Source organism: Lates calcarifer, linkage group LG7_2, assembly GCF_001640805.2.
Source record: "Lates calcarifer isolate ASB-BC8 linkage group LG7_2, TLL_Latcal_v3, whole genome shotgun sequence".
Classification (NCBI taxonomy): domain Eukaryota; kingdom Metazoa; phylum Chordata; class Actinopteri; family Centropomidae; genus Lates; species Lates calcarifer.
Window position 1 is genome coordinate 3,916,709 of NC_066854.1, and position 19,691 is coordinate 3,936,399.

General features: G+C 42.6%; 1 protein-coding gene across 6 annotated transcripts in view; it reads right to left on the minus strand.

Annotated features, from left to right (window-relative positions):
• LOC108873032 (receptor tyrosine-protein kinase erbB-4) overlaps window positions 1-19,691 on the minus strand; it is a 229,823-nt gene that overhangs the window by 188,187 nt on the left and 21,945 nt on the right. For 2 of the 6 annotated variants that reach the window (XM_051066092.1, XM_051066093.1), the window contains exon 1: window positions 10,224-10,394. The exons of the other annotated variants lie outside the window; for them this stretch is intronic. In XM_051066092.1, the coding sequence (XP_050922049.1) occupies window positions 10,224-10,242 (19 nt within the window). In that variant the 5' untranslated portion in view covers window positions 10,243-10,394. Of the gene's footprint in view, window positions 1-10,223; window positions 10,395-19,691 lie in introns of those variants that run through there. 6 annotated transcript variants of the gene reach the window in all.

The following is a 19,691-nucleotide window of genomic DNA, read 5'->3' on the forward strand; positions in this document are numbered from 1 at the left end:
TGCCTGGACAGCGCTGCCAGAGCATTCACATAACACAGAGGATTGAAAAAAAAAATTTAAATAAAAATATACAAATAAATGGAAATGGAGTCAGCTACTGAGAAAATGCGAGAGCAGGTGCAAGGCTGCCCACCTCCTCTGCTCCGGGAAAACACGACACCTTCCTGACCTGTGTCTGAGGCAGGCAGAGCAGGGAGGGGAGGGGCTGGGGGTGGTAGCTGTGGTGACTCACTCAGAAGGAAAACATAATTTTTATTTAAAATATTTCCGCAGATGCTGGCTTGAGGATTTATTTTTCTCGATTTTATCCCTATGTCTAACCTTTTTCTGCAGGCTTCCTGTGAGTCACAAGTGACGGGACAAGTGGTGCAACAAGGAAAAAGTTATTTAAGTAATTTAAATGACAATAATATTGTCATTTAAATAATAGACCATATCACAAAAATTCTAGACAAAGAGCCCCCCAATAAACACTCCTAACCCCTTAGTTTTAGATGTGTGACTAGGCCTGACAGCAGCTTGGCTATAGATAAAGATAGGCACCACATCAGCTCACATCACATCACATCACATATAGACCCCCACTGCATCCAGCCAGATCCCCCAGGAGCACCGGGGGGAAAAGAGAAGGGGGTATCAAAGGTTTGGCCGTGGGAGGGGCGATGGGAGAGCCAAATCAAACGCGCTCCCACTGAACAGAGAGAAGAGTGGAGGAGGAGGATTGGAAAGGGGGGGGTGAGGAGAGTTTGTGTGACCAGGTTTCTGACTGCTCTGTGCCAAGTTTGTCTCTCTGTATATTGTTCTCTCTCCCTTTATCTCCGTCTCCCTCCCTCTTGTTTTTGAAGCCGCAGTAAACACAGGTGTTTTTGCCTTTACTCCAGGGGCCTGATGCTCTCAGTGGGATATATTGGAATGGCTCCTGCTAAGTTCCCATTTTTGTTTTACTGCTGCTGTCTTTGCTCACCACCTGTCTGTACAGGGACATTTTAGGACTATACCCCCTCCACACACACACAGTGCCGCAGTTTGAGTGACTTACTAAAATGTCTTTTACTGTCCAGCTGTCATAATCTAGACGAGAGAGGCCTGTGGTCGCCTTCAGCTGTTACACATACACAACAAAGAGCAGTGTTGAGTGAGTTTTTTCACCCTGGCTTCCAAATCTCAGGCTACACACAAGCTGTCCTAACCGAGCTGCAAGTTCAGCATCAACCTTCATTCACATGGTTGGTAGTTAGCTTAGCTTAGCTCTGTCTAGTGATAACAAAACACTTACCTGCACCACAAAAGCTCAAATCTGAATTAATACGTCATATTTCTTATAATAATTACAAAAACTAAGCCAACCAGCTGCTAGCATTCTGTGAGTGTCTGTGAAACTCATAATAAAAAGTACATAATGCTGAATTCTTTCTTAAGGAAACATTTTCTTAAAGAAATTAAATGAATTCACCCTCTGGTTGAAGCCAAAGCTTAGCCATTTCTATTCCACTTCTTAAAGCAAACTCACACCTTTGATTTACTGTATACACTTGCAAATGCTACTGTAAGTGCTAGACTAAGTCATGCCAAGTTAGGAAAGGGGGTATCCATGGGATCCAACTGTGTGTGCGTGCATGTTCAGGTGCCAGCGCTGAGGCTTGGCACAAAGCAAGTAGTGCCACCAAGAGGGGCAGGTGCCCCAGCGGCATGGTCCATCTGGCCTTAGTGGGCAGGACAGGTGCTACCTGTCAGCGGTTAGAGGGAGAGAGAGAGAGAGATACAGAGAGAGAGAAACAGAAAGAGAGGTATGTGTAACAACTATTGTTCACAGTTGGGGTTCAGCAGGAATCAAGCTGAATTCCTCAGAAAGCACAATAATGAAAAGATATGTAGTCTGTCATATGCTTATGTTTATTATCCTCTCTCCCACTCGTGAAAGCTCCCTCTCACACATACTGGCATACAAAAGTAAATAAACACAAGCTGCCACGCTTATGCCCATGAATACATCCAATACAGATGTGCACACACACATATAATTCACCTCATTACATCCTCACTGTCAGCCAGGCAGATTTTCTCCATTATCCATAGTGATAAGGGAAACAGGCTGACGGTGAGAGTTGTTAGCCAAAGCTTGGTGAACACGTCTCCAACCTGGTGTGGAACAGCCGAGCTCAACAAAACTGGACACTAAATTGCCAATCAGCAGAAAAACCCTGTTCCCTCTGGCTCGCACACACCTGTACGCAGACTTTCTCAACCTTTGGCCTGTCTGTCTGTCAATTTGTGCAGTAACTCTCCATTAGGTGGGCGCTGACATGGCAACTCCTGGCCCGAAAACAATGTTGATGCTCATCATTGCTGTTAACTGATTTAATGCTGGACCACTCTTAACCTGGGGAGCCAGACTGCCAGAGTTATTTTCTCACTCCATTTTCTTGCAAATAGTAAACAAGAGTGTGTAGTGAGTCTGCTTTACACAATGCAGCGCTGCTACAACTGAGTTGGCAGCAGTCATGCATTGTTGTCACTGCTTGTCTTTCCAGGCTATTTCCAGAAGTATTCTAAACTGCGCTCCAGTCAAAGTAAATGGTGCTATGAATACATTTCAAGGGCCGTGCTACCAGATGCTTTGCAAAAGGCATCGTCCCCGACTCGCGCAGCAGCGCTCCCTCTCAATCTATCTTTCAAGGGACTGAAACAGGCACAGTGCTATCAGTGTGTATCATTTCTGCTTCACATCCATCAGCGAGCTGCTGTTCGCTAACCGTCAGCGAGCGCCCTGTGAGAGCACGCAGCACTTCCCCTTCCACTTGTGAGCGGCGGGCAGCGGCAGCCGCGGCAATTTGTCGCTGATTGTTTCCCATTTTCCCTCAGTGAGTTCAAGCTCGGACGCAAACGGAGACCAGGAAGAGGGAGGTGAGCACAGGGAGGGAAATGAGGGTGGTTAAATGGAACACATACACAAACGTTCATATACAAACCCTGACTGAGTTGCCCTCAGACGCACAAGGGTTTAGGGCATGTGCCATGTGGCCATTTTTCATCGTTATTATGACCGCGCCCAGCAAGCTGAGCTCTAACACCACTGACCTCTACAGCAGGTCACCATTACAGAAGGAACAAGTGTATGTGTGTACATGTGTGTGTCAAGAGTTTGATCTTGTTTGGGGGCACTGAACACTACTGCACATGTGCTTCGTTCGTGCAATAACTCATCCGTCTGCCCCGGCGAACGGAGCAGCCCAGCTATTTCTGCTCACAGTCATTACCATCACCATCAACATTACCTCCTCCATGACTGCCCCCTTCAACTCCACACCACCCAAGAATCTCTCACACACACCCACACACACACACACACACACACACAGCTTGTTGTTCTGCAGGTCAGAGCCGAGTCCCAGAAGTGTGGACTCATTGGCAGGCAGTGTGAATAACAGGAATTGCAGGGAATACTAAGTCCAAAAAGGACCAGCGTTATGTACTCTCACACTATAGATAGAGTGGTCAAGGTCTTCACTCTGCTGTTCCACATACTTCTGCTAACAAGAAGAGGCCTGCCAGGAAGAGGTGGTAGAAACTCCAGTAAAGCAGCTTTTTCAATTATACATGAATAATTTTGTTCCAAAATTAGACGTAAATGACACTTCCTCTTTCAAGATGACTGATAGTACAAAACTAATACAAATTAAAGTACTTTTTAAAGAATCCGAGGCAAATTAAGTTTCTTGGGATCCTCCGCCTGACAAAATGATAACTCTTGTAAGGAGTAGTTCCTCTATATTTTAACTATACTGAATAATGAATTCAATGAGTTGAATAATTGAACCTCAGGTAATGATTTCTTTCCCCTCCAAAATGAATACATAACACCCGAATTCACATATATTTAATAGTGAGCATCAAGGATAATGCTCTGCTCGTGCTCCTGTGCAGGCAGCTCGGCTATTTACAGGCTTTTTTACAAGACTAATCCACTTATTAATTCATAATAGGAGCTGTAATTCCTTATCAGAGGATTAACTTGAAGCACCTGACACTATGCATGTATCAAATGGGAGCTACGTTTGGTTCACTATCAAGGCCTTGGACAGGGACAAGTGTTCACAATGTGGGCTAAATATAAGCCAGTGCCCAGTCCAGCCATGACCTGCAGTGACCCCTATCACTGCAATAATAGCCGTGGAATGAATTGTTAGCATGTTTGCTAAATTAAACAGGAACCTTTTTAGCTCCTTTCCACTGTGGTCCATGGAGTGGGCTTTGTTGTCTTGATAAACACAAACATTAGTTGCCAGGAGTTTTAAATGATGCCATATGGGAGGATATCTCTGAGTCTGTGTGTAAGTGCATGTATGTGTGTGTGTGTGTGTGTGTGTGTGTGCTCAGTCGCAGCAGCCAGCCCAGCAAGACTCTTTCAAGTCGACAGCCAAATAAAGTTAAAGGCAGTTAGATAGTGAGAGAGGCACACCGCCAGAGGTCACATCGCTTTGGATGATAATCTGCCTCCTTTTTTTTCCTCCAGTTTTCAACCAAACCACCTTAAATGGAGACAACTGGTGTACAAGTTATTTATATCAGGGCTGTCTGCAGACATGGTAAAAAAATATTCTTGGTTTTGACCAGATTAGTGACATCTGAGAACAGATTGGAACTCACTTTTCCCTTTAGACCAGCCCTGCTGGGTCTGACCATAATAAAGAAACACTCCTGCTAATGTTATTACAGCATGGACTTCAATATTCCAGCATTAACGAGCATGTGAGTGTGAGAAACGGAGAAACGAGGGCAGAGGAACTGTGAGATTTTTTTCAAAATGTTCTGCAATCATCTTTTATGAAGTGAGTTTAAGGAGATACAAGAGCAATTAGTGGAAATAACCTCAAACATCCTTGATAATAGACAAACAAGCTGATGCCTGTGATTGCCTGTGTATTCCATGGAGAGTCCACTAAGCAGCATTACACAATGCTTTTAAGATGATAAATGCTCTAAGATACAGCAAAAGAACAAATGTAATGTACATACTGAACCCAAGGGAACATTTGAGGCAAGAACAGTTGCTGCAGTTGTTAATAGCGATCTCTATGGTGTGCATTAGCAGTGTGATAAGGTTAATCTGTGCAGATACTTTGCTGTTCTTTTATCTGAATGTTACACAGGAGTAGCTGCTACATCTGAGAATTTTTTTGCTTAGTCACACTCACAGGTGCGATGTAAAGCAAACAACCTGGAGAGAGAGTGTGGCAAGATACCAAGAGTCAAATGAGGCTAATGGGTTGCGCACCCTTCGGTGTTTGAGTCTACTTGGATCCATATTTTGCCTTGGGTGCACGATGCACACAGCACAGTTGAAGAGTGAGAGAGCAGTCGTGTGTGCACCTTACAGTACCACCTAGATGATTGCTAGTGAGGAAAATACAGGAGATTATTAGGTAAATATTGGACTTTTGGGCCCACAGTGCAGTAGTTTGGTTAGAAAACATTTGGAATATATTGCACAGGCTGTTTGGAGGACTGTGATGGACATTTTATGCTTTTGTTAATGCCTTTAACAGCTTAGGAAAAAGATGACCTGGAGCTAAAGAAGAAATTTGATCTGGCATGGATAGGGCTGCAGCTGATGTTTTGTTTTATTATCGATTATTCGATCTGTATTTAGTTTTATTTAACACTGAAAATGGCTAGTCTACCAGAACCCAAGATGACATCATTTAATGACTTGTTTTGTTTAACCAACAGTCCAAAACCAAAAGGTATTCAGCTTAAAAACACAGCAAACTGAGTACAGCTGCAAATTCTTACACTGGAGAAGCTGTTTTTGAATAAATGACTAAAACTACTGATCATTGATCAAAATAGTTGTTGATTTTAGTATGGTAGAGAAATCAAATAACATATCACTCACAGGGACCATTCTGCAGAATGAGTGCTTTTTCTTTTTCTATTTTTAAGTTCATGTTTTTGTACTTCAAAATGCAGGACTCATAATCGAATACATTTACATTTACATTCACTAAAGCTTCAGTACAGTCAGAGACCTTGAATTAATCTCATCCAATTTAAATGATGTGATCTAAACATTTGCATTGGCTGGGAATCAGACTCAGGTCAACTGCTCAGAAAGCAGCTATGCTAACTACTATACCACCAATGCTCACATGGTGGTACTGCCATTTCTACTTAAGGTAATCTGAATACTTCCTCCGCCACTGAAATGGGTAGTGACTGGATTTCAACAGAAGAGTTCTCCAGATATTTAAGTCCATCTCACACGAGGCAAACACAGGCAAACAATCCTAAACAAAGAAAAGCAGGGAGAGCTCCCCTCAAATGTATTAAACACAGAGGCTAATCCATCCAGTCTGGCAGTGGCTACGGACCACACTGGAGCTCATAAAAATCAGATAATTGAAAAGCCACAGCCTCACCTCCTTTCTTAGCCCGGTTCCTTTCAGCCCCTGCCAAGTGTAACTGCAAGCGAGCAAATAAAAATCTCAGACAGCTATTAATAATTTATTTGCCTGATATCGACTCTTATTCCATTGTGTTTTTTCGCAGCTCATTAGAAGCTGGCTGGCCTGGCGCAGTAATTGGTCAATACGGGTGATAGATGACCGCCACGCATGAGCTCCTGGAATCCCTGTGCACTTGCAAGAGAATGAGAACAGTTCCCTCTGCAACTTCTTTGTAACTCATTTACTATGCAAGATCACTTTGGGAAATTATTCCCATCACCATTCCCTCCAGGAGCATCAGGAATTGCACCTACGGAGTCAGGAGTTGGCTTCATGAGAATCCATATTTTTATGATGCTACTTGTGTATCAGTTCCTTGTGTGATGTGAAAAATATGGAAGTGTGATGGTCTCCTTGGATGGAGAATTTTACTCTACAGGGTGATTCTAATTCAAAGACCTGTCCCATTGAATTATCCAGGCCCCGCGTCTATTCAGGTTTGATGACATTGTACAAAATAAAAACAAAAATGTTGTCAGCACAGCTGCAGCGGAAATCAATGAGGAAACCTTGAACAGCACCATGTTTCTTCGAACACACCTGAGTCCGAGAGAAATAACAAGCAGCTACAAACAGAACGAGCAGGGAAGGGAGTACATGTCATATATCATGAGAGGGAGCGGAGACAAAAGCAAACTATTCCACACACAGCTGAATAATGAGTGCTTGCAGACAAAACATTTGCGCTTATCCATGGAGACAAGACATCTCAGAAGACAGTGGGAAAATAACGACATGCACAGAAGTAAGTCCAAAACATGCACATGTACACCTACACACACACTCCGGGAGATGACACGGACAAGTACTTACTGTTCTGTTCAATCTATAAATTCCTCCCACTGAGCTGTGAGTGCTCCTGCCTCGATGCTCTTCCCTGTCATCCATCATGTCTCCACCCCCCTTTTGTCCCTCACCTCTTGTCCTCCAACATGAACCCAGGAGAGCCAGAGCAGTGCGTGTGTGTGTGTGGTGACTTGTGACGGTCAGAGTTCTCACCTGGTCAACATCCTACTGGTGTTACAAGCCTACACTGCCACACACACTTTCCCTGTGGAGCTGCTGGGACGTAAATCCTCCTCACTACTCACACACACATATGCATGCACAAACAAACTGCCCCAGGTCAGAGCCCCATGCCCAGCGGGGGCTGCCAGGGGGCAAGCTTTTGTCAGGACGGAGGGCCCCCGAGGTGGACAAAGAGCGAGCCAAACCCACGGAGGGCTCTGACCATCCGTCTTCTTAATAGCCCTGTCACATTTCATAATAGATTTTAATTCAGCTATGTGCCCCGCAAAGGGAAAACGAGGCCTTTATGATCCGACGACGGCCCGAACAGCGAGATGTGGCCGGGGTCCAAAAACCTGCTCGAATGAGAGGCAGGGGGGAAGTTGTTCACATGAGCCAGTGACCCACCAACAGGCAGATTTGTGGTCATCATGTACTGGGACAGTCCAGTTTTAAATCATTTACAAATCTCTCTCTCTTAAAAGGGCAAATATAGCAATTATTATCATAAAGTGTAGCACTGAAACAACTCAACAATTGTTTCATTGGATAGTGACTAAATTTGCTCCAAAATATTGAGCCTTGGACCAGTACCAGGTCTTATAGCATCTGCTGCCAGGTCAGAGTAAACAATATGATTTAGCAAAAACTCATTTTTAAAAAAACATTTGTTTTTCTGTTCTCCGCTGTTTCTCTTCTTATGCACAGCAACACAATGAGAAACTGTGAGCTTGATAATCTTACTGATTTTTCACTACATTCACACTAGTTTCTGGAATTTCCTTGGCCAAAGATGCAGCCCTAACATTGTCCAAGGGCTATGCTATCAGGGCATGGCAAACAGAAGACTCCAACAGGATGACAGCATTCTCAAACTTAGGCCAAGAGTCGAGCTGGTAACCACTCCAAGTTTTCCTGCATACACTAAAGCTGCCATCCCACACAAATTCTCAAGATCAATGTACTCTGAGAAGGAGGTGAGAGTAAATACTGGAAACAAGAACAATAGCAGTAAACTGCTTATTGTTGTGGGATCTTCAGAATTTGTGTGGAACAGCCCCGTGGGGCTGAAATTGATCAAAATCCACATGCGGATTATAAATTTAGAAACACAATACACCCACAACATTGCAGTTAAAGGGTTGTTATCAAACCACCAATTGTAACTGAGAGGACTTATTGAGAAAGTGGTAAGAGTTGGTCTGGTAGTGTTACATATCCACAGGGAAAAAGGTTTTTTGTGTCATTTCTGTCGGCACAGACATCTTCTCAACTTTCCTAACTTTTCTCCAAAAGTCAGAGTTTGTACTCTCTGCAGCTGAATACACCGGCTGGTTGCTTGGCTGGCTCCCCACTCTTGGCTGTCTGAGTTGCTGACTCACCTCTGCCTCGAGGCTCTGTACCAGCCAGCCGGCCAGCCATCCAGCCATCCAGCCAGCCAGCCAGCCAGCCAGCCGACCGGCCGGCTCTGTTGACAAATTGATATCTGATCTGTGCTGCAATTGGCGGGGGCGCAGACTATTCCAGTGTTTCGGCTGTCCACTGCCAACTCCAAACAGCTGAGGGATTAGCTACGGGCTCTCTGAGGCTGAACTTGTATTGTTCATTGATGGGCCGAGCAGTGAACACTATGCACCAAATCACACTAATGGGAGAAAAGTCTGAAGTGTGTAGTGGGGAGAAGATGTATCAGTGGGTTTTTGGCAGAACCCCTGAGTGTGTGTGTATTCAAAAATATTCATATGACATGTCTGGTGAAACTGGGAATGTGTGTAAGACTGCAGCAGTATGTGTGTTTTGGTGCGTGTGTGTCCACAGGGCAGTCAGCTGGGTAGTGGAATGCAATGGATGTGGCAGGGCTGCTATTCTGGGTGCTTTCTCCCGGTGTGTGTGTCATCAACATAGCACAGGGGGTTCAGCTATTTCAAGGGGAGTCCAGATTCCTGGCATTAGTGTTTGTGTGTACAGTATGTGTATGTGTGTAAGACATTTTTCCATGTGTGTTGGGTGAGGGGTAAGGTCACTGAGTCACATAAAACCTAAACAGAAGCTACACTGCAAAAAATCAAGAATTACAAAAGAAGCCTATTATTATTATTATTATTATTATTACACATCATGTTTAGTGCTAATAAAATTCTAGTGTGCTAACTTAAGATGCTGATCATGGTAAATATTACTATCCAAAAATCACTATGTTGGCATTGTCATTATTAGCATGTTAGCATGAATTAACATTTAGATCAAAGTTCTTTTGTGCCTAAGTGAAACCTCAAAGAGCTGATAGATAGATATTTTTCAAATTAATAGTTTGATCTACTTACTTTTTGGTAAAATTAATAAAATGTTACTGAGTCAGATGAAACCTTAACAGGGCCTACACTGCAGAAAATTACAATCATGCAATAATTCAAGTAAATGTATGTGATTACACACAAACACATAAATAGCTAAAAAATAACTTAAATAAATTAAATTTCTTGCCACTATTGCCATCTTTTACAGCGTACAGTTCAGGGTGCTTTCTGGTGCATCCTCCTCCTACCTATTCCCAAAAATATCAGCAGTCCTGTTGTCACACACAAACACACACTCTCCATCACTATCACATTCCTGTAAAGGTGGTCACAGCGCTCCCCAGCTCACACCTTTCCATAAACCACGCTGCCCTATATTCTACCACACATATTTCCCATCACCAGGCAGTACCTCCCCACATTGGTCCCATCTGCCAGAACGAAATCTGATAGACTCTCGAGTGGTATGTCTTCTAATCTCGGTCCAGCGATTCTCCAGGAGCCACCCTACATCTTTTCCCTCGGTGTGTGTCTGCAGCGGCCAGAGCGCTCAGTTCGCCATGAGAGTTTGATTTTGTGGGAGAAATTCGATTTTTAAAAGGGAACAAACCTGAAATTTAACTGTGAGTACTTCAAAAGGCACACATGAGTCACTCTTTAAAGAAGTGTTTGGCAAGCATGGATCCTAAGATGACTCACAACATCCAGATTTTGGCTTCCTTTCGTGCCAGGAATCATTTTGTAAGAGCAGGTGTCCACTGTGTTCAAATCCCTTTTATTTAGAAGTAAACTCTTTAAAAATACATCAAGGGCGATTCAAGACAATTTTTTAAATATGTACTCAGCATCAAAACAGGATATATATTTTTAAAAAGCACAAACTTGAGCACTTCAATTTAAAAAGAAGCCTGCCACCATTAATATAGAAGCTCTGCTCTCCAAACCGGTGGGTTTCAGCTGAATTTCAAGGACTTTTAAGAAATCAAGATAAGGCTCTGACAGAAATAACGCACTGAAAGGCTCTATTCTCCCTGACACCAGAGCAAGCAAGGCATCGATCGGCGAGGTTTGCGCAAACATGTGCCGTACGCTTACAAGACCTTGACCAGGGCCTGTGTCCACAACAGGCAATTCCATTACTCACAGTCAGGGTGAAAGGTCACAAAGCGATCAATACATGGAGGATGGAGACACAGAGATGGAGACTGGGATACAAAGAACTCACCATGCCCGCTCTGTGGTTCTGACCCTCCCACAAAGGGGGTTGTGGGGAGAAGAACAAACGTACCTTGACCCTGGTGAACTCAGCAGCCAGTGGCAGAAATACCTGATAGCTAAGGTACATTATTCAGGCTGCTGGCAGGTGCACAAATGTTCACAGGAGGAAATTCCCATGATATAACAACATGTGAAAGACAACATGACATTAGCTCAAAAAAGGACCAAAACAGAGGTGGCACTGATTTCTCAAAACTATGAGGTCAATTTGATTTACTGTAAAATGGTAAAATGAAGACAGCAAAATGATGAAAAATATATATAAATAACGCACGTTTTCCTATTTTGGATGCTTTAAAAAGTACACTGTTTAGCTTGCAGTCTTCTTCTTCTTCTCCCCTTTTATGTGCTTTGCAACTTTTATGGCACTATGTGGTAAACTGTGAACTTTGCTCGGAGGACTGAAGCTCTTTACCTAATCTTTCCCACAAACAATACTCCTTATTCTAGTCCAGTGTCCTCTATAGCTTTACCACACTGAGAGCATAAAACAAGCAATATGATGCTGAAAATTAGATTAAAATACTATGACTGGGAACGTGTTTTAGTTACATAATCGTGCTCAAGATTTATCCAACCAAATACGACACTGAATAAAAGCAGTATATTACAAACACAGAGAACATTAACAGCGGTTTTACAAATTACAATCGGGTGAATCAGCAGACACACAAACACAAAACTCACAATCTGACTAACGTGGGTCAGGCCACAATACTGTATGAGTACTTATTAAAGCCGAGGATGTCTGTGCGAAGAGAAACATTGCAGAAGCTACATTTTCTTTCATCCAAATCCGTTTCAAAGCCCTGTATCTCCAAGTCAGTCTAAAAATGAATACAGTACAACCAAGACACGATTCTGCTGCTATATCAGCTTATCAATTATGGTTAATGATCCATGATAGTATCCCTACCAATCCTGGCTCAAGGCTCTTAAGTGAAACATTGAACGCCATAAACATAAATTAGCCAAAGTATTTAATCAAGGAAAATTAGCATCACAAACAGCCGTGATCTGCTAGCTTAAAAAGATTAAAACTGACTCACCAATTTTCCTCGTCGTTTTGAAGAACAGGTGACAAATGATCTCCGCAAATGCTCTCCAAATCTTTACCAGCCACTGTGTCCACCAAAAAAACAGGAGCTCCGACAGTTTTCCCAAAAAACCAGCGTCTCCATTTTTCTTGAGCCTGTTAGCCTGTTAGCCTCCTCAGCACGTGTAGCTAGGTAGATTTTATCTAGCTAACTGGCTAAAGTGTAACTTCTGGTTGGGAGGTTCATTTTGACTGAGAAACATTTAGATTTTATGTTAAATGATTTTTTGAGAGTTTCCAAAGAAAAACATTACATTTAATTCTTCTTTACATTCAGTGCTTTGCAGCTACAAGTTCTCACATCATACAAGATGTGATTATTCTGCAGGGAAAAGTTCTCAGCACTCATTTTAAACTAAAAAAAAAGCTGCTGATGAGTTATTTGGAGCTAGTATTGCATGGCTTGCATGTGTGCCTGTGTCTACATGCATTCATGTGTAAAAGTACAACTGTTCTGACACCATATTCTACCCTGCTCACTTCACCAGCGTCGGAAACATTTTGCTTGAGCAATTTTTCAGTCCTCATCTGATGAAACTTTGCATCATCTGTGGTGTGTGTGTGCTCCCCCGGAAATAATTGTAAATTATATATTTATATATCTGGAGAAAACAATTATCATAAATTACAAACTTGCTGCCCGCCTCCTTCAAAAGCTATGCTTGGGTGCTCTGTGGTTGCGATAAAACAAATACACTCTCTGGGTTTTTTGTGCGTGGTGATGGAGTATGAACAAGCGGCATTTTTTGTTGTTTTTTTTTTTTTTGTTTCTGCAGAAGACGCCTTCGTTTTTTAATGAAGTGCCGGCCGTTCCGAATGAGGACTCAATGAGGTGTGGAATGGGGCCTCTCCATCCCTCCCCTGCTTCTTTTTTTGTCTCTTCCTCCCTCTCGTCTCTGTGCATTTGAACCTCTTGTACCCCTCATCTTTTAGAGGATTAGCATAAGGGCCATTACCCTCTGTTGGGGCCATGCTTACAGCCACAATGGATGGGCTGCCAAGGTACTTTTTCTCTCTTTGTTCTCACAGACAAATACACAAGAATCATACACTGGTACAATTTCAAAATGCATTTATATCTCACCAATCTGTCATTTCATCCCTAACTTTTTTTCTCACTCTCAGTCTCAAAAACTTTTCCTGTTATTGCACCCTGTGGCTCCTAAGTCTGGGCCCCAGAAGCCTTCACACAGCTCTATTCTCTGGCCCCTGACACTGACAAACCCGTCTATAGATGAAGCAAACATCCATAATAGCTGCAAAGGCCCCTTGGTGGCGATGGATGACGGAGATTTCTATTGTGCAGCAACACCATAACCACCCACTGCTTCTGTCGTTCCAGGAAGTAATCTGTATTTCATCCTGAAATCAAGCTACAAAAAAAAGAGGATAGGGGGTTGCTGCTTTTGTCCTGCATGCATACATATCTCCACTTTCCAAGGAAAAACTGGATTTCTTGCCACACACAACGTTTGAGCCATTATAGAGCACTATCTTTGGTGTGTAGTAATCATGCTAATCATACAGAACAGCTGGATCCTTTGTTTTCAGCCTATCCTCTTATCAGTTTTATGGCTTTCAAGTATTATATGGGAGCTTGTGACCGTTTTTATGGTGCTGACCTAAGGTTATTTCTGAACGCAGCAGCAGAGAAGGAGAATCTGTCACATGTAGCCATTTTTTATTTGGTAGTTTGGGGCATGGGAGCATTGCTCTTGGATGTCTCTCATGCACTTGATGCTCCACCTGTTGAATGCTGAAGATTGATGTTTTTGATGATTTTTTTCTCACACTCCCCCCCCCCCGAACTGAATATTCTAAGCTGCCATCCTAGCATGAAAAGTAATTGGGAGAACCCACTGTAACGACACTTCAAGGTCAGACTTGTATTTAACTAAAACAATTGCACGGCAGAGTTAATGAAGTCTGAAGAAGAATGGGTCTGTGCATAGTGCACAAATACACAGGCCCACAGAGACGCAAGCACACACATGCTAAAAAGCCCTGGTTATCTGAGGCACAGCTCATGGGTAGATTTGAGTGAGAATTCCAAATCAATAACAAGATCTTAATGCATGGTAATCAACCCAAGTTCCCACCATATTTACTTATAATTAAGTCACAAGTGTAAATGACTATTCTACCACAAAATCAAACACAGATAATCAAAGGCTTCTGTAGCCTCCTGTATTTGGAGATGTGTTTTGTCTTGGTGAAATTCAGCTCTGAGTGGCAGGATTCATACCTGGGCTTGAAATAATTTGTTATCATACCAGCACAACTGCTTAAATTAAGATAAGTTCCTGCTATGACAGCAACACCGAAGCACAACTTGCCCACGTCACTTTAATTTCACACACAGTGTGAAAACTGCTCCGCTAAAGTCACTGGGTGGACTTTGAATAGGAGGCTTTGGGTATCACCATTGCAATGTCTGACAGAAATTAAGCCTTCTTTACAAAACAAGAAGACACAGATTAAAAAGGAAACAGCAGGGAGAAAAGAAGAAACTCGTGCATATCTTAGTTTCTGGGCCGACACAGCAATAGCCCAGGCTTCAAAGCGAAAAGTGTCGCAGTGAGAAAACGGGTTATCAGACGTTCACAGGGACCATCTTTTGTCTGTCTCACTTTCTCTCCCCACACCCAACTCTCATTCCAATCCCATGGGTCATTTTCTCTAATCTGGATTCCCACTGTCTCCTACATTACTGACAGTGCATCAATCACAGTTAAACACATGCCCTTTGCGGTGCACACTGTCAGCTGATGTAGTGTGTGTAGAGCTGCCCGGGGTTCCCCCGACCACCTTCTAACCCCCACTCCCATCCGCCTTAATCCCTCAAAAATGTCCGAATCGCTATGGAAATATTATGCTGCTCTGCGCTGTGGGATAGCAGCAAAAGCGAGCAGAGGATTAGCATATATTTCAATTGCTCTCTTGTTTGAAATACAACAGCGGGTGAACACGAGGGCAACTCTGTGCCGCTCCCGCCAACACTCACTTTTTTGTTTGATGAGAGGTTGAGAAAGGAAGCAATGAGCTCGGGTGCGGAGGTCAGAACACTCTGCAAAACAGCAGTGCACCCAAATTTCAAGAGCATTTTGGCTCCGTTGATGTAAGCACACTTCCAGCTTAATTCAAAATCTTGAGTTTGTGATTGCTTGCTTTCCTCTATGGTACGCATGTTATTTCCTCTTGTTAGGTGCTGCTGCTCTTTGGCCTTCAGCATCACTACACAGTCTTTCTCTAGCGGCTGCTTCTTTATTCTCTCTTTCTCCAGCAAACACCAAATTTGGTGCTTCTTAACCAAGTCCAGCGAGGGCAAAGAAGAGCAGAGGAGAAGTGGATGAATTAATTTACTTTCCTGCGCCTCTTCAGTTAACTTAGCAAAACCTGCAACCTACTCCTTTTTGTCACTCTTTTGAATAGCTGGTAGCAAATGCTGACACTCTATTGATACACTCTGAGCTTGTGTTGAATATGCTGTATTAACTCTCTGCAGCTCTCCCACTCACTGTCTGTGGCAGTTTAGGTGAAATCCTTTTAATCTTATAACTGAAAACAGACACTGCTATACAAAAATTAGTAAATTAGTGAGGAGCTTGAACAAGTTTAAAATGTTCAAGCGAGGAGCTTGAACATTTTAAACTTTATAATAAAAGCTGACAGTTTATTTAAATGTCAGTACAGCTTTGCAGGCTTTCCAGTCATCCTAATCACATTGTGTAAAGTGAGTACAGTATGATCTGGCACTTTGGTAAATCACTTAACTTCAATGCAAACATGAATGAGAAGTCCTTAGAGCACTTAGCAATCATCTGCAATTCCATAATAACTGGGCAATCTCATGTGCTGAGAAAAACTATTAGCTACTAAACTAATCCATGTACTACTATTTTTGAGTTAAAAAGGAAGGGAGGGAAAAAAGAATAGTGATTTGTAGCGCTGGATAATTGAAGGATGAGAAAACGTATGACACAGGCTAAAGAAATGCGAAAACCATGTGGTTCCATGAAGGCAGCGTGACCTCTTGGTAATTTACAGGATTTATAAGCATATAAATATACTGTACCCTTGTTTTGCCAGTAAAAAATGTGTGTGTTGAGTCCTTTAATCCATTTGATTCATGTTATCTCTCTGTATAAACTTATTAATGGAGATTTATTTTGCAAAAAGCGGGACTATAGAAAGGCTAATGCGTATGGCATAAAGTCTGTATACAGTTGAGTGTTAGGAGCTTGGTTCAAATCTGATGTCAGAAATATTGGTTTTTAATGTTATTACTGCCATAATACTGACCTTCACCTTCCCCATAACAGAGCTAATTGTCATCATGCTAATGAGGAGCTGTGTAGCTGCAGCGGGAACGTGCCTGTGATGAGTGCAGAGGATGCTACTTTGATGAAAATGATGAAAATGAAGGAAAGCGTTTAGACATTCATTACATTCAATTTTGACAGCACAAAATAATCAATGCAGGCGAAAGCAGGTGTTGGTTACCACTCAGCAGGTGTTAATTATGAAATGGCAGGTGTTTGTTGCTCAGTGACAGCCAATGAGCAGTGTTCGTGGCAATCTGCCATACTGGAAGAAGGTTTCTGGATTGTAATGAAGATGTGGGCTCACTGGGATTGCAAAGATACAGTAAATGGATGAATGGCTGGATGGACACATTAACCTTTCTTTAACCTGCTTATTCCAACTAAATATACCAATTTTCCCAGTGGGAAACACGGCCAGTAAAACAGCATAAAAAAGCATGAAAGTTGCAGATAAACAACTTAAAAGTTACTTGAAAGCAGAAGCAAAGTTAAGTTTCTACATAAATGCTCCAGTATATCAAAGCAGCAAACATAAGTACATAAACATCAACTACATGAGGAAAAAATATCTCCCTAATTGAGCACACCACAAGATCCTTCATTAACAGTTTAGTGTGGACCATGGCAGATTTTACCAGACTTTACAACTCTAATTCATTTGCAGCTGACTGAACAAGGACAAGAGCGCCTGAGCAGTTTTGCTTAATGCAGCAGTGACCTTAAGGACAGATAATAAGAACAAATCACATTACTGTAAACAGTCATCGCTGCCAATGTTTACAACAGCACAGATAATCAGGAAGTGGCGACATAATGGCCTTAGAGGAAAAAAAGAGCAACAACTGTGTTCTGTATGACTCAGTGGGTTAAAATAAAAGACCATAACACAGCACGAAGGTCCAAAGACACTGGAAGGAGACTATAGATGTAAACATAATTTATGTTAGCGACATAACAGTTTCTGCAACCTATTTAGCTGCAAAAGAAGACCATGACTAGTAATGTATGGAATGAGTTTACCCAGAAACCTGAACCCAGCTTGTACCCAAGTCTTTAATACCCAATCCAAATGAGCCTGACTAAATTTAAGACCTGAACCCGACCCTATAAAGGACCCAATAAAAGCTGTGAATTTGCATAATTTTCATCCATTACCAGCCATTAGCTCTTCAGGCTAAGTTGGCTATTAAAGCACCCTGTTCTCCCTCTTCCCACATGGGTGTCGGATGTTTAATTGCAGCACTTATACATAGATTCAATTATGCAGACAACTGGTGCAATTAGAGAAAGAACGAGAGGAATTTTTCAATGTATGCAGAAAAACCAAATCCAAATCCGACCCATGTAACGGAATGCACATGAACAAAAACCTGATACTTTGGCAGGGCAGGTAGCAGAATCCTTCTGTTACATGTTACAGGCAGGAGATTATTTGAGCCAAATGTGCCTGATAGCACTGACATCATTCATAACACATTTCAGCTTGCCTTAAGAAGATAAGATGGATAAAGGTAATCTCAAAGGGTGGCAGCAGCACCATTTCTGTACAGATAAAAATGAGAATCTAACACTATTTCGGTCTTTACTACTGACCTGACTGGTAAGGGAGGCTGAACTGAGCCCTGGGACACTCTTTTAATTACAAATTTCATTCAGTTTAATTCAAAAGCACTTTATTCATCCCAACTGGCTGGCAAATCGAGAAAACTGTGTCATGAAACAGTAAACATAAGATGATGAATGACATTTTTAGATGCAACAAAGGATGAAGATAAACATTTCTGAAGTCAAACCATGACAACCAAATGAAATAGACTCAAATGGCGATAAATAATTTAATATAGGCTGATGTGTGTAAGGATGCCTGCATGGTATAAAAGCAGAGCAATCACCACAGTATGTGATTTGTGCTCCGATGCTACAGCATGCCATTTTCTCCCGCCCATATGTTGCTGTGCTTACTCCCTCCGGTTCCATCCATCTAATAATGGGAGGAGAATGAGAGAAAATGCCTCAGTGTCAATGGCCCAGCCACTGAGATTCCATTATTACACCCATAAATCCTCGCCCCATCTCTCCCTCCTCCACCCCCCCACCTTTTCTTGTGCTCTCTCTTCACATCTCATGCACGAGCAGTATCCACATGTGTTTAGATAACAAAACTTCCAGCGCGCACACACACACACACACACACTCTTGAGAGTGTTAACTTTAACGTCCTCTTGAAAAATAACCGTCCATCACATCGCCTGCACCAACACCTCCGCTCCCTTGAGGCAGCTCTAACTGCTGTCATTAAAGAGTGTGAGAGGATATGTGCAATGTCTGTGCACCTGGATTTGAGTGTGTTTTTGCCATTTTCACAGTTTATTTGTAGTTGCTTTTTTCCAAAAGAGTGCTTATATTTACATTTTAATAGTGTACATACAGATGCGGGTGTGCTTAAGAGTCGACAATGAAGCCTGTAATGAAAGTCCATTAGTCCATTCATCTCTTGAGGGAGGCGATACGCCCTTCAGCGGCCTCAGATTTACAAGCCTGGTGGATGTGGAGCTCGACTGTTAATGTCTGACCTAATGGCACGCAGACAGGCTCGCGGTGATAAAGAAGGACCCTCAGTGAACCCTGATTAAACAATGGGTGCAGCGAAATATCTGGACCATGAAAAACGAACCTGCCTGCGTGTAGCAATCACACCGGAACGAGAGGAGGGGAGGGAAAGGATGCCGACTGGGTTTTTTTGTCGAGTGGCATTAAGTTTCATAACGTGATTAATTAGGTGAGAAGGGAGAGTGCGATACGGTTTGAAGCAGAGTGAGATGTGAAGACTTGCATTTCACAGATAGCAAAAAAAGGAAGCCAGAGACAGAGAGAGAGAGAGAAAGAGAGACAGATAGGCAGGCACAACGCAGTCCATCCATTCATTGCTGACTACCGCGAGTTTCTCATACGGGGGTGGAAGTGAGTGCAAGGCACCTGCTCACTGTTTGCATCAGCTCATCTGCCATCAGAAAAGCCCCAAAAAAGTAGAAAAGACTTTCAAAAGCATCAGTCACAACACAAAGAAGTGTAATGTCAGAACAGCTAAGATCCATAAAACTGGTAACTCCTGCTCCTCTTTTGTCATATTTGTCAGAGATAAGAAGTTCCTGAACTAAGCATCAAACTGCTCCTTAGACAA